This window comes from Dipteris shenzhenensis, chromosome 10 (genome assembly GCF_047967505.1).
Source record: "Dipteris shenzhenensis isolate YYH24624 ecotype China chromosome 10, Dip_SZ_1.0, whole genome shotgun sequence".
NCBI lineage: Eukaryota > Viridiplantae > Streptophyta > Polypodiopsida > Gleicheniales > Dipteridaceae > Dipteris > Dipteris shenzhenensis.
The window spans coordinates 60,692-76,505 of record NC_141605.1 but is presented as its reverse complement, the minus strand read 5'-3'; the positions used below and the strand labels follow the sequence as shown (position 1 = coordinate 76,505).

The window sequence follows — 15,814 nt, the reverse complement described above, 5'->3', positions numbered from 1 at the left end:
CACCAGGGCTGGAGTTGGCTGGTTTTGGTGGGCTGCTGCTCAACTAGGGGCCTGGAAGGGGATAGGTGCGAAGAGTTTGGGTCGCCCCTCTTCCAACGACAGTTGGGAGCCCATCTTGATGGTTCTGATGCATGGCTGGTAAAGAAGTTTGGACCTTCTTTGGAAGACTTTAATGTCGAGTATGCTACCCTTTTGAAGCTAGGTTGTTTTTTCTAAAAGCTCTTTTAGTCTCTTCTTGCTGTTCGAACCATTCCCTGACAATCTCTGGTTGTGGAAGTGTCCAGATTGGATCAGACGTCAGGTTCAACATTGCTTTTTTGAGCTTGGTTGATGCTTGAGCAAATTCGGAGGACTTTGCTGTGGTTTTCTACCTTTGTGGGGCAAGACATGTTATTTTGAGACTGCCTAACCACTCTAGACAAGCTCGATGCTCAGTGGGATGCATTGGACAGCTTGTATTGATCACAGATGCCTTGAGGCTTTCAGTTATGCCTTAGCAGTTTGAGTGCTAGCGATGCACGGAAGGATTGGATGCCTAAGGATGCCAAGCATTGGCTAGTGTTGCACTGAAGGTTTGGACGCCTAAGGAAGCCAAGCATTGGCTCAGATAGTGGATTTGCCAGTGTGGCAATGTGCGAGATTGAGCACTTGTTGTAAACAGAAGAGATCCACTAAAAGATGCAATAAAGAAATACCAGAATGGGGCGCCAAGTGTTTGGAGTCAATGAGGTGTCACTTGTGTATGCTTTCATTGAGTAGGGGCATTCTAGCCTCCATCCAGTTATTGTTAAGTGTATAAGTGGATTTAATTTAATGTGTGGTTTTGGTTAATGAGGAGTGGCTGTAATTATGCCAATTGGCTGTAATTCAATGTGGATGCTCAAGTAGAAGAAGTTTACTGCCTTTTAGTTGTCTGAAGGCCGGTTACAAAAACTCCTCCCCCATAGATGGTGACCTGGATATGGCCCCCCTCTAGCACTAAGCCTACCTGTAAACAATCCCGTATCTTACTCATTGGGGGAGTGAGTCCAACAATTCTGCCTACCACGGCCCTATCCTGTAGATATTAAACTACTAACTTCACCTGTTCTTTATCTTGGGGAGAAAGTAAAACCTTGACAATAGTAGGTGCTGCCATAAGAGCCCTTCTTTCCCGACAAAAGTCTTAACTAAGCTTCTTTTCTCCAAGGTAAAAACAAAGATCCTCATGCTGCGAAGAGGGGGGGGGGGGGGGGGGGGGGGGGAAGAGCGAGAATCAAGATCCCCACCAGAAAGGCAGCCAAAAGCTCAGCCAGGGGGCTGCTCTAAGCTTGGAAGGCTGGCAACAAAAAAGGCCAACTGAGCCAATGAAAGAGCCTGCAGCGGGAGGCTGAGAAAACTGCCATACTGTCCTGAGAGCTTTGCAATGAGAGCTAGGAGACTGGAGGTGCACCACAAACAGCAGGGAGCTGCTCTGAGTACACCCAACCAGAAAGGAACTCCAACAGGAAGGCCCAGTCCAAAAGCAAACAGCCAGGAAGCTCCAGGGAGCAGCCCAAGCTTAGGGGTGCTGCTGCAAGCACCTTCGACCAGTTCCAGGTGACCCAGAACTGTCGCACATGCCTGAAAACCTTCGAAATTCCAGCAAGGACCCCCCAAAGAGCAACCCGAACTGCAAGGGCCTGCTTGAGCTTAACTATGGACACAAGATCCATTCTAAGGACTGCTCCCAGCTAGCCTGGGACTGACGAAACAGGCTGGATAGCCTATGGTTCTGCTCGGGAATACTTTGGTACAAGCGCAACCAAGACGGAGCTCCAAAATGTTCTTGATACTTCTCATTATGGCAGACCAATGCACTGAGCACAAGTGCTTGGAATGCCAATTTTGGGTCACTACAAATACGGAAGGCAAATTCATGAAAGTTGGCCCTGTGAGGATGATTCCAGTGCCACAGTACAGGAAAATTTGAGAGGGCATGAACATGGTCAGAGTAAGAGCTCAAAGAAATCAAGATTGTGCCTTCACGTTAATGTGTAAGGTAGTGTGGCATCCACTTACACAGCCATCTATTAGCAATACCCAAACTCACAAACATGAAGTCACCTGGCAAGAATGACAACTGTAAGGAGAATACTTCTTTGTGGATAGCTTGTGCCTTTGTGCTCCATTACCACCACATCTGAAAGCAAGCTGGACCCCTCTGCTTCCATTACTAAAACATCTATCTCCTTGACAGGCGAAAGGCAAGGGGAATAGTAGCTGGAGGGCTTTCTTTGCAAGGTCCTTTCTTGGGGGGGGTTACACCCGAAGGTAAATTGCTGGCGGTTGAAGTCTATGTCATTAACTTGCAGACTGAACACTCTGTCAGAAGTCTTATGTATAGGGTCAATGCCACACATGTGAACCCCCCATGAGGAGGGCAAAGGGGCTTGGCACCTCACAATCCTTGTTAGGGTTTAATGCATGAACCATTGAGGCATTGCATGCAGACCAAGGTAGGGTATGGAATGGATATCCATTTTCATGGGGCCACGTATGAGATGCCCTATGGGCAGCATATTGGTCCTCCATTGGGCCATGGATTGACTGACAGGTGGGTGGCACCAAGGATGCTGTATAATATAGGCTGCCATCCGGGTAGCGGATCTGGCTGCCGCATGGACATCACAAAAGCCCAACCACACAGGCTTGAAGGCCTTGCATTAGGGGGGCTTTATAGGCTACTATGGCTTGAAGAGAGAACGAATCAGGACGAGAAATGGCCCACCGTAGGTGGGATTAAATACAGACCAGGTCGGCCTAGATAGGGGCGACCTCATGCAGATTTCAAGTCCGATGAAGGCACATGGCTTGGTTAAACACGCTCCATGGCGAGGTGTAATCAAGCCTAAAACAAACCAAGACCATACTCTGAAGCACCAGGCTTGCAAAAAAACCAAGCATTAGTAACGACCAACTTAGGGGATCACGCTCCGGGCATGAGGTCAGCCAAGCACTAGGGACGCCCCCAATATAATCTTCCAAGTTTTATAAAACAAGCGAAAGAACCAAGGAAAGAAGGGAGTTTGTAAGCAACTTTAAACAAAAGTATGAGTAAATGAGAAAAATTAAAAATAAATATAACTTAGTAAACAAAGCAAAGACCAAAGCATAAGCTGCCATATGGGTTTCGAAAGATTTTGGAATCTCTTAAGTAGTCGATGGGGACGTCATAGCAGCTAGTCCCTACTATATATGATGGAGTTTATTGTTTTCAGCCATGTGCATGACTATCATGAGATTGAAACTGCACATTGTGTTGTGTTTTCAATGCACGAGACGTTCATCTAGATAAATGTTACTACCGTATCAGCGGACATGAATTTCACCTTGTGAAGTTTTTGCTAATGTTGTGGCTTGCTAATATTTCAATAAATCTCTCTATCTTAATTGATGTGTTGCCCTCTCAGCCCCTTGAAAAAGGAGCGCCTAAGTGGGCTATTCTACCATCACCATTGAGAAATGATCACCTAAATGGGTGATTGTCCTCTGAACTTGGTGGAGAAAATAAGCCATAACTTCATTAAATGCTTATTTTGATGCATGCAACTTGACTAAATGGTGCTAAAACACAAAATCATGTCTTGCAATTTAATTTGATATGATACATGACCCGATTTGGATTTGTAAATCAAAAGATAGAGGTTGTCAAAGTTTAACTATCAATGGCAATCAATATGAATTTCCCCAAAAATATATATATATACTGTTAGCTAGATTGACTAGGCACTTTTGCCTTACAAATGCTCATTTGGAAGAGACTAAAATGAAATTGTATAATCTTCACAAGCAACGGTAGCTTGAATAAATAGAATGTGGACTATTTGATTAGCTTCTCCTTTAGTGCCAGCTTTGTTGAGTCTTCACCTTCGGAGTGCTAACAAAAACTCGGTAAAAAGATCTTTGTATTTAAAAAAACACAGAAAGGTTAATTCTTTCTCTGGAGCAAGGAGCCCTTGCTGTTACGAATGAGGCTTTTATAGGAATTAGGGCAGGCTGTTTTACAGCTTTGCTTAAGGAATAATACCCCAAGACTGCCATGGCAACATTCTAGCATCCTATATACAAAGTACAAAGTACAAAGCCAATTAATAAGCTATTAAACTAACACCCTTTGTTTAAAAACACGAAATTAACCCATCAAGATCCTCAGAGTGAGGGAGGTGGATCCATGTGTAGCTTGGTGGGTCGATGAAGTACTCCTCTGATATCAGCAAGCAATGATCTTTGTAGAAGCTGATTAACCTCGTTATAAGCGAGGACAATAAAGGGGGCCTCAAGGCTATACTAAAAAGGGGGCAATCTCTTTGGCGAAGCCCCCCCCCCCCCTCTCTCTCTCTCTCTCTCTCTCTCTCTCTCTCTCTCTCTCTCATGCACAACTCACATGGGGATGACCGATTGGAGAGACACTACTTTCAGGCACACTTTCAGGATCCACCAACGTAGTGTTGGCTCTTCGATATGCTAGTGCAGCCGATTGCCATGTATGCAGCACCCTTTTGGGGATGTGACCTACCGATAGCAGAGTGGAGGAGATTTGAGCGGCTACAGGTGACTATGGGATCTAGGATGATTCGGAGCAAGCCCTTAGTCCTGCATGAGATAGTACAGCCATGAAACCACTACAAGCTGAGCCATCTTCTAGACAATGACATTCATTCACAGAGTATAGGACTTACCCCAATGCAAACTACCAAGGCTCGCTCTGGAGTCATCCAGATGACTAGCTGAGAGCGGGGCAGACACATAGTATGCATGTATATCCACATGGTTACCAGACACGGGATTCACATGGACAAGCTCCCTCCGTTTCTGTACAACTGAGTCGATTCCACGAGATGAGATTACCAAATCATAGAGTTAGACCTCCTCCAGCTCCACACATCTCGGGCTTAGGGGGGAGATCAGGAGCTCCCCACCAAGACCCAGTTCTACCACAACCATTTCCTAAGAGTCTCGAGGAGAGATTCATCACCCCAGTATCTCGAGGAAAGGGGAGTCACACACATTGAGGATCGCCATTGGGTAGATGTGGGTTTTCGTCCCATCAGTGAGACAAGGAGAGCAGCACATATACTCAGAGAGCAGCAGACCTGTATGTTATGCACACTAGGAGAGATTGAGACAAAGGAGCACTTTCTCTGCGGCTGCCCAGCCTACTACGAGATCCCGGAGCGATACCACTGTCTTTATCAGGATGGGAGTGCATTCGGCCAACTATCGCAACCGATCCACTTCCATGACTAGGTCTGCATTGGGCTCTATCTACTTGAGATGCGCCACCACAAGGAGACCTTGCTACGATAGATCACGGAGCAGCAGGAGGGGACTAGACCACAGGATACAGAGGCTGACCAGACACAGCAGCATGTCACAGATTTCTATGCATTTGAGTCAACTCCAGGACATAGTGGGGTGGAGGAGGAGGAGCCAGTTGACATGTGGGCGGTATGGATTGCTGAGAGAGGATTGCAGAGGCTACCTGTGACACGCAGAGCGACCAAAGCACACTTGATTGAGGTCCGACCTATCACAGCTTTCCTTAGAGGAGACGACCCGAGACGAGGGGTCGCTCTGAACATAGCTCAACGGGTTCAGAGATCGAGGAGACCACGCCCTCTGCCACCACAGCGTGAGACAACTAGACAGACGCAAATCCGAGACATCTTCGTCGCTCATAGACGAGCTACCACAATGCTGGGAATTGGATTCTGAGATCCTGTCCCATCCAGCTCTCTTCCTACTATATACACCGGACCAGACTTGGGATTGAATCTGATTTGATGCAATGATGGTGATGATGTAAATAATGTTGATGTTAGGACTGTGTAGTACTGGTACCTTCTATGACAATGTGACATTTTTTTAGGATCTAACATGGGTGATGATGCTCGTTTCAGTAGCTCCACCCTTTAAGCTTGTTGTATCAGCTTTCTTATAGTCTCACAGACCCATCGGTCTTTAGAAGACTTGAATAAACTTGCTTTCTTTCTTTCTTTCTCATATGCTTCCAAATATAATGTGAACATCCCTTGAAGCTGCAAAAACAAGCGTCTGCCCCCTTGAACCATACGTCCATGCCGCCTCCTCTGAGAGCCTGCTGCTATCCTGTAATAACTGCTCTCATCTGATGGTTAACTCCCAAACAGCCCACAGTTAACCATCAGAGTTCTCATCTGACGGTTGACTCTCCCAAACAGCCCACAGTTACCACTCAAAGGAGATGGGTCAGCCCTTGCCCACCTGGGAAACTATCTCGAGTGCCTCCTATTTCCCCTGCCCATTGCTCCGTTTTCGAAACCTGCCCCAAGTACTTCAGAATTTCAGAGAAGCTGAATCCACCCCCCCAAAAAAAAACAGCATTTTAATCTTCTAGCCTTGGGTGAAGGCTGGGAAAAGCTCACAAATTAGAGAGGCAATAGTCACTGAAAGCTCCACATAAGTTTATAAGTCAGCAAAAACTTATCTCTGGACTAAGTGAGCCAGACTTTGGACCTACACTTCCTTGTGGAATCTTACAATAAGAGACAACAGAGACTCACAATCTGTGCCCGTTCAGCAAAAGTTTTCTTTGACGTCATCTTCTACTGAAAACAATCACTTCGGTCTATAAACTTTTATAAGGCTAAGGGGACGCTTGAGCAAAAGAATTCAGACCGAGACAATTCATTCAAGCGTTTTAACGTTCTTAAATGAGTTCGTAGGATGAACCTTTTACCCAAATCGCAGATCAAGCTGGTGGAGGACCCTTGGCTGTTCACCCTCTTGCGGCTCCGCAGGCTGAGTATAGATAATATCACGAGGTGAGACTTCCACTTTCGCATCCCCCCCATCTTGTGTCTCCACCCTAATAACATGTACAGTTGACCAAAGCTTCTCAACGACATGTTTCACGCACCTTATTTTATTTTTAAAATGAACAGATGCTGTGGTGTAAACTAACCAGTAAAGCGATGAAGGCTTGTCAGCCCGCCAGCCGATTGATCTCCTTCCTTTCCTCACGCTGTTGAAAGCAATTGGAATATCTTCTGCGAGTGGCAGAGTGCAAATCTCTCTGACAAACTCTCCAGTCCTTGTCCATAATTCAATCTTTTTTGGAAAACGCCCACAAGGAACAGTAAATGAATATGGCCTCTGAATAGATGCCACAAGAAGATACTTCCCATCAGGGGACGGCTCGACAGACGTATAAAGTGCTGGCGATTGTATAACTTTTACGTCCCCATCTAGATTGACAAGAAGCATTTGTGAGGTTGCATAGTAATCAAACATATCCTCATCATGCTTATCTTTCAAAAGATCCTGATAAGTGCGTGCTTGAATAACTTGTTCCTGCTCATTTGATTGTATCTTAGGGCTGAGTGGAGTTCTCGGCTTCTTTGGAGGTTCCCCTCGAGATAATGGGACAGAACACGCAACCAATGTGGACTCATCCAACCACGCATAACTGCAAGATCTCCGTAGCATGATTAACAAAATACTACTTGCCAAGTGCAAACAAAAGCTTTTTACTTTTCGGGGCATGACTTCATGGAGATGGGTTGGACTTACGAGTCGAAAACAGTGTTCAAGCTGAGTTCAGGCGGGCCAAAAAGCCTTCTAGCATGCCCACTGGATATATCAGCCAGCCATAAGCCCAGCTTACTACATCCATCATTTTCCTGTACAGGTGATCAGCACAACAGATTAAGCACATGAATACATGCGACTTGATTTGTCAGCTCGCTCATCTATCTGATACCATTAAAACAGAAAAGTAGTTTGAACAAAGCTTATCTCGTTAACCTGATCGCTTTTGATGCTGAAAGCCAAGTGAAGGCCATCTTTTGACCTTCATTTAATATGCAAAAGAAGACAAGGCATTAAAAACCTATAAGGGTGACAAGAGACTGATACAGCTGTCAAAGCTTGAGCCCATGGAAAGCTGGAGGAAACGCATAATTACCAAGATACAAAATTTATTTTTGCCAAATCTGGAAGTCCCACGATTACTCGCTCTTCCCCTAGACTCCCATCTTCAAGGAGCTCATAAATGCTTATTCCAGTGTAATAAGACCTGAACAAGAGCTTTAAAACAACAACCAGCATGTCTTATGATTGGCACTGCTTGAAGACTGAAAGCAACACCAATATATCATAAGACCGTAATCCCACAGCCTTACATGCGACTTCGTGTGTTGCTCTCAGAATCTATGCGAAGCCCCGCAAGCTTTACTTCAGGTCTTGCCAGGTCCGATAAGGAAGGCAAAGCTCTTCTCTTCAAAAACAAAATTTTATCCCTTTTGGGCGAGAAAGAAAGAGCAGGAGTTGGAGGCGCATCTACAATTTCTTGGATCTCTTTTGGGGGAAGCTGGTACCCCTCCATCCCAGAACAGCTTTCTGCCAGTCCAAGAACCTTCACTTCATTAACGTATGCTTTGTCACGAATGATGGCAACGTCGGTTAGTTGTAGAGAGAAATCCTAATATTAGAGGGGATGATCGAAGTCGTTGTTGTAGTTGGGGAAAATGCGCAACACTCGGTTGAACGATAACTTACCTCCCCCTTTGCTCGTACTCGTGCTTGCAGAAAAATTAGGACAGCCAACGGGTGCCAGTCGATGTACGCCATGGGCTTGCGGCACCATATTACTAGGGGAAAGCTTTAGCAAGGGACGAGAACCGATGCGCAAGTTCCGATACTGGCGATGAAGAAGCGATCGTGCTGTGGGTGCAGGGGAAACGGAGGAGGTGCAATGGCGAGGCAAGCGAGGGAGAAGAAGCATCATCCTCCTCCTCCTCTCGTGCACTACCACCACTACGACGACGACGACGACGACGACCTTCTCTATCAAAGAAACAAGGGTGCACCACGTTACTAAACAAGTGAGTACCAAGTACTTGTGAGCAGTGCCTTCAATTGGTTCTATCAAAGGAAAACAATTGTCAAGATAATGAATGATTAATTTCAAACACCTATGTATAGGGAAGTTCGAATGATTTGCAAACTCCTAGAGACAGACACAAAGAAAGATATATATATTAACGTCCACGGGAGGCCTCGCGGGCCAATGGGACAAAGTACGAGATCAAGTAGCTCATGGAGACCACTGTGGGCTGGGGCAAAGGGCTCAATAAGGCCCTTGCTGAGTACTAAGATGCTATACTAGTACAATATAGGAAAGTAGCAAAGTAGCAAAATGCAAAATGAGAGCGACATGAAGATATCAAGTGCTTAGAGCTAGAGTCCCAAGTGTGTGGACCGGCCCTACGTATCCAGGCTCCATGATGGTTCTTTGATGAGATGCAAAGAGCTTACGTATCTGCATCTGTCGAGGTGTCTCTCGTGGTGGTGGACGTGGTCTCCTCGATCTCTGTATCTGATGGGCTATGTCAAGAGTGATGCCTCGCCTCGGTCGACCTCCCCTAAGGAGAGCTGAAATAGGTAGTACCTCGATTATATGTGCTCTGGTCGCCTGTCGTGCCATGAAGGCCTTTCAAAAGTCTACAAAACAAGCGTAGACTTTATGGTGTCTTGACTTCACATCCTCAATGATAGCCCTCAAGGTGAAGATGTGGTCTAGAGTGGAGTGTTGTCTCCAGAAGCCTGCCTGCCCTAGAGCACGTTGCCCATGTGCCTCTGCATGACCACTGACCTCCCTCTCCAGTATCGATCCATAGATCTTGGCCAACATGTGGCCAATGATGAGAGTGCGATAGTTCCCAGTATCCATGGGGTCACCTGCTTTGTGTATCGGTACTGTGGTGGTGGTACTCCATGAGGGTGGGAAGCTATGACATAAGGCGTGGTTGAACATCTGTGCTAGTACGGGAGCCAAGACCTCTTGTCCATGATCAAAGTGCTCAGTTCGTAGTCCCTCATGTGTGCTCTTCGGTTATGAAGCTAGCTGAGTGCAGCCCGCACATTCTGTGCAGTGACTAAGTGGCAAGTGGTAGGCCGGGGCATAGTGGACATATCAGGTGGTTGTTGCGTCGGGACATCATAAAGAGGGCATGCATAAGTGTGCCAAACACCTGGGTCTGTGATGGGTATAGGTGGCTTCCCCTTCGATAGAAGCCCCCATCCAATGGTGGGATCCCCCCCTCAAAATGAACTGATCACCTCATCCATTCTATGGATGAGGAAGGCCCGCCACTTACGATGTGTCAGTCGCCGTGAAATCCGTTGTGCCTCGGGTGATGTCAAGTGGCCAAGGGCTAGCTCGCATGTGAGGTGAGCTCTCATCTCTCTGCACTCATCATCATACCAGGGATTCTGTGGCATCTTCCCTAGTGAGGCAAGTGCAGATCGAGTCGTGGGGAAAGACCTGATGGCTGCATCCATGACCCCTGTGGAAAAGGTGTCTGAGGCATGGGCAACGTCTATAGCATCTCCAAGTAGTAGGCCTGGAAGTCCCTTTGCCAAGTTGCTCACATAGATGGGGTCCAGGGCGTGATCAAAGTGAACCTGTACACGAGTGGGAGCGGGGGTGGCTAGCATAGTGGTAGAGATACAAAAGGCTAGGTACGAGTGATCAACCCCGAGTGGGGGAGGGGGCACAATGAAGTCGTATATCTGTGAGGTAAAGGCCAAGGGACCCAAGAGGTAGTCCACTGTGCTTGTCCCTCTGCCATGCGGGAAACAAGTGAGACCACCGGATGATGGCCATCTCTTTATACTATTATAAATTATCAAATCATGAACAACCCCTAGCTCAAGTAGATGTTTTCCATACTCTCTTACCGATGGTGCATTTGCAGAATGTCTCACTATCTTGAGCTTCGCTACATCTAGTTCTAGTACGATGAGGGAATCTGATGCAAAGCCCAGTAGGCCCACCTGCCTATTACATGTGTGTGCATTGAAGTCACCAAGAAGAAGGATGTCCCCCCGCCTAGAGAATTCGGTGATATCATCTTGAATCGACTCATATGGACTGTGCCCTTCTGTGGTGACCTCACGTGCTTATCTGGAGGGAAATAGCACACTGCTATAAGAATCGGTTGTGCGCCAGGTAGTTGGACTCGTATCCACATGTGTCGTGCATGCTCCTCTCTCCGTGCCACTGATATGAGAGGTCTCATGTGTGATCTAAAGAGGATAGCCGCTCCCCCCGAACCCCGCACACCAGTGTCTCTCCTCATCTCCTTCCTATGAGATGACTCCCATGTATATCCTGTCATGGTGGGCAATCCTCTCTCAGGGCTCTCATGTGTTTCAGTGTAGAAGACCATATCTCTATCAGTGTACGTTTCTGAGAAACCACCTGGATCAGACCAAAGTGTGCCATTGCAATTCCACACTACAATTCTCAGTCCACTTTGTGTCCCTTTGGTCCGGCACCATCACAATTCACCCTCCTCTTTCTCTTCCTTTCCTTCCTTCTCCCCCCAATCTTGATCTCCTCTCTCTCGGATGATCACTCTACCATCTCTGTATGCAGCCCATTTCCCCGCTTCTCTTACTACCATGACGTGTACCATACCTTCCCTCCGGTGTTCCTGCTATAGGAGGGTGAGGTCATTGTCCAGGTAGATCTAGGTTCCTTTGAATGTCACCCTTGTGCTCATGAGGGTCTTCCTATCCATGGCTGTTCATCACAAGTGGCCTTGTGGGTGCATTGGGCTTACCAACTCTCCAAGTTGTCTCACATGTCAGGTTCACACCCATTTTGGTGAACAATGCATTTGCATCTGCCATAGGGGTTATCTCCTACTGTGAGGCCTCGGACTAAGACATGTAGGGCTTTACTGTTTCTCCTTTTATCCTCCTCTAGAGCATCTGAAATGAACTCTTTCTTGGGGACAGCTCCATGCTAGAACTGCAGCCTCTCCTTTCTTGATTTTCTAGCTCAGAGAAAGTAGTTTTCTAGAGAGCAGGACAATTTTTAAAAAAAAGAAGGCAGCGTGTTTACCCTTTGTAGTGTCTTACACGAATGCCAATTCTTTTCTAAGCTTTTCATTATTAGATTTCAATTCATTTATAATCTTGCATCCTTCTTCTGATGTCCCCTTTGCCCCTTTGATCTGCCTCATTTGTTCCTTAATGATATTCAACTCCTCGTGTAGGGATGGTTGAAGCTCCCCTTCATCTCCATGTGTGTTTGCTTTCAATTTTGCATTCTCATCTTGAAGACTAATCACAGGAGCTTCCAAGCTCTCTATCTTGGATGTAAGAAAACTGTTTTTCACGTCCATTTCCCGCATCATATCCATCTGCATTTTCCCAATTTCTTTTGCCCATTTTGGATGCATTTCTCCTTGCCACCCCTTCATGGCATCATTCATCTGAGCACGTATGTTTGAAAGCTCATCCTTCTCGTATTCTTCCAGTTTCTTTTGTAGGCATTCAATTTCAGCATCCCGTAGCTTACATACCTCTTTGATCGTGGATAGGCATACTTTGACATTCCCATCTTCTACTTTCTACCCTTTGGTCCAGATTATGTCGTATTTTTTGTCCTTGTCCCCTCTAGTTTTCTAATCGAGTGAGCTTTCCATAGCATCTCCCCTTTCTCTCATTTTTTAATTGATTTTTTTGCTTTTTTCTGCTTTTTCCTACTCTTTGGGCTACCCACCACCTAAGGGCTTCCCATAACGTTCTTTCTTTATTTGATTCTTGATTTCTTGTAGGTCAGGAGCTGGTTGGAGCAGAGGTATAGGGTTGGAGTCGAGACATGGGCCCTATTTTGATGGCTGTAAGGAGGCCTGTGTACCCTGTTTTGGTAGCAGCCCCTTGATGTTGGTAGGCTTGGAGTGGCTTGAGCTCAAGCATAAGGTACGGGGGGGGGGGGGGGGGTCTAGTAGCCTATGCGGTCTGCACAGGCCCTTGTGGCCTGCATTTCAAGTAGCATGATAGTTTTTGCTTGGGGCGACTTGTAGATGTTAATGATAGCGATGCTCCCTGTGCATGGTGTATTGTTCTTGCCCCGCAGTAGCAACTTGTATAAAAAATTAGTGCCAGCATATAGTGGTCAAATGGTTTCTTCCTACTTAAAATTCACGAGCAATTTGGAAAATAGGGGTCCAAGTCGATTGGGTTGTGTTCATGTAGAGGCATGCGTGCTGGTGAGGACGTGTTCTCCTTCCTACGTTAGGGTTATTGAATTCAACCCACACGATTGGAGGCCTCTTGCTCATGTCTCCTCCCTTGAAGATGCCATCCGCACCATTAACGAGGCCTTCAAGAATGTCTAAATTTCTTGAACAAATCTTGACCATGCTACCTTCTTTCAACAACGACTCGGTATGCAAGCCTCCAATCGACTTTGGGTTTATTAGTATTTTTATTGTCTTGCTACATGTTCGATGTCTAGCATCCTATGCCTTTAGATGATGTGCCTTTGTATTGAGAACCTTGAATACTTCTTGGTTGTGTTTGCCCTTGTCGTGTTCGTGTAGAACAAGTATGTAATGTCCTCTTTGTTGTCATGCAATCCACCATGTGCACGATTAAGATTTTTCAATGTCTTGTGAAGTGTGGTTGCAAGTATGTATACGATTGAGTTGCCCCAAGAAAACAATGTTCTCTTATTGCATAGGCCTTGTGAGTTTGTAGTACGTAACATTTTGTGCCCATACTATTGGGGCCATTGCTAGTGCTGTGGCATTGGAAGAGAAATCCAATTGTCCTTCGTGGGGCTTGCTTGGCAAAGATCGTCACAAAACAATGTGTGAAGCCCACCAAAGGCTTGATGCTAGCTATGTTTGATTTCATGCATTCACATGTCAATCGCTACGAAGGTGTTGAGCCCCACTAAGGATATTTCATCGAAAACAATTAGCTTGAGGGCTTTGTAGAGCAACGAGAGTTTGTTGGACAAAAGGCATTTGTATGCTACCGGTGGCAATGGTAAGTGAAGAGTTGAATGCATGGTAATGCCCATATGTTGTACATTGCTTTGCCAGTGTATGTAAGGAGCATGCCTTGAGCAACTCTACATTTGAGGCTTGTTAGTGCGAATAGCAGCATAAAAGGGCTTGAACAAGAAGGAGAAGTGTGAACGTTTTTCGTGTTCCTGCATTCCCGGACATAAATAAGCACAATGGGGAAGTTTTGCCCAAACTTTTCCTTAGTAGCACGTCTTCTATGTGTAGTTGTTGCTCTTTGTTTAATTTGCCCAAATCTTGGTAGTACTCATCGTTTGGCATTACTTGGTATGTGAAATGAGATGGCTGATAGAATTGCCATGGTCTATTTGGATAGTCGAGTTCTTTTTAGAGATTGAAGCCTTCTGCAGGGGTGAATGGCATGGTTTGTGATGTTGTTGGTGTAGACATGCTTGTGGGTGTATATGTTGGGGAGGTTGTGCTTGTTGAATTTATGTCTATTGATTTCAATGAGGGTGACATTGTTGTAATAAATGTCATGCAGCAAGGCAAATTCAGTTGAAAGGGTGTGCTCTTGCCAGGCCAAATGGTAAGTAAAGCAAGTAGGCTTTGCGGTCGTGGTTTTTGGCATCCTTTGCTTTGTTGTAGTTGTTGAAACAGAACACTTTGGCATGTTTACGTTTTTTGGTAGTTTGTCCGCGTGTCACATAGGCACTCGCAAACTCGACGAAACAAAGATGTGATAATGGCGTGCTCCTCTTAGTGTAGTTGGCAATAATGTTAGGGAAGAACACATCGCTACTCCATCTTCTCTAGTTGTGCATGGTGTTTTAAAAGTAGTGTAAATTCTTCTGTTAAACTTGTTTTGATGTAGCAAAGCTCTCGGTTGTTGCTTGTCAAGGGCAAAGAAAGCGCTATGTACACTGCTTGTTGAGCATTTATATGTTGCGTGTTCAAGATAGCATTCCACACTTTGCGAACACGCTCATCAATGGGAGCATTTGTTCTAAGGAATTCCTCAAAAGCTCGCTTCACAACTTTGATTGTTGCTTTATCTAGTTTTGTCATGTGCAAAGTGCAGTTTAGGCACTTGCACCATGCAAAAAGATTTGCATGTCGGTGTTTGCAGCCCATAGAGTAGATAGTTAGACATTAAAGTTGTTTGTGTAAATTTCCTTCAGGTGTCTTTTCAAAAACACTATTGTTTGGGAAACCTTATACCAAAGCGCATTTATGTACTCTCCTCTGCCAGTTGCAATATTTGCAAAACGCTATCAAAGTTAGGCAAATCTATACAGTCCTCTTGCATTAGGTGGGTCATGCATTTGTAGTTTTCTTTGCAAATAATAGGTGGGTCAAAGTCTTTGAAAGGAAGGATGATTTTCGTTTCTCTCATAGCAATTGTAGGAAATGGAAGCGGCATGTATTTCCTCTTTTCTTGCTTGTAGCTCTATGCTTGTGGGTTTGCATTTGCTTATCTCTAATGTGAATGTAGAAATATCTATTGTGATGTATGTGTATTGATGAAGGCTTCTATTTCTTAGTTCAGTGCATTGCCATATGTTGGCGGCAAGTCGATCCATAACAGTCCGTGATCATGCTGGCTCCCTCTATTCTAGAACTCGATAACAAAGTATTAGTCAATTACTTCACTAAGGATTGCAAGATCTTGTCTAAGAACATGCTTTATTGCTTGAAATCAGTGGACATAGTACCTTGTTGTAGATATGGGGTCAAAATGCAAGAGGTCCCAAATTTCTTTCTTGACATGTGGATTTGTACCATCCTTTAATTCATGAAAACATGCAACAAGTGGTTCTCATATTTTTTTAGAGGCTGAAAAAGTGATGAAGAAAGATGGGGGCCTAGTTACTGCACCATAGTGAAAAGGGTTTCCTTTAGCTTGTCCTCATAGTCGACTGAAGTTTGCATGCACACAAAGTCACGATATTCAATGTGTGATTGCAAGAGACGTTCTATGTTTG

At 45.4% G+C, this 15,814-nt stretch overlaps 1 protein-coding gene across 1 annotated transcript in view; it reads right to left on the bottom strand.

The window, feature by feature from the left end:
* Positions 1-10,500, bottom strand: part of LOC147897226 (Prolyl oligopeptidase family protein) — a 40,401-nt gene extending 29,901 nt beyond the window's left edge. Inside the window, exons 1-8 of the mRNA XM_087380827.1 lie at positions 10,161-10,500; positions 8,560-8,925; positions 8,184-8,400; positions 7,967-8,077; positions 7,807-7,852; positions 7,573-7,682; positions 6,965-7,468; positions 6,740-6,868 (exon numbers count right to left, since the gene is read on the bottom strand). Of these exons, the coding sequence (XP_087236953.1) occupies positions 6,740-6,868; positions 6,965-7,468; positions 7,573-7,682; positions 7,807-7,852; positions 7,967-8,077; positions 8,184-8,400; positions 8,560-8,925; positions 10,161-10,500 (1,823 nt within the window). The remainder of the gene's footprint in view (positions 1-6,739; positions 6,869-6,964; positions 7,469-7,572; positions 7,683-7,806; positions 7,853-7,966; positions 8,078-8,183; positions 8,401-8,559; positions 8,926-10,160) is intronic.
* Between the last annotated feature and the right edge of the window lie 5,314 nt (positions 10,501-15,814).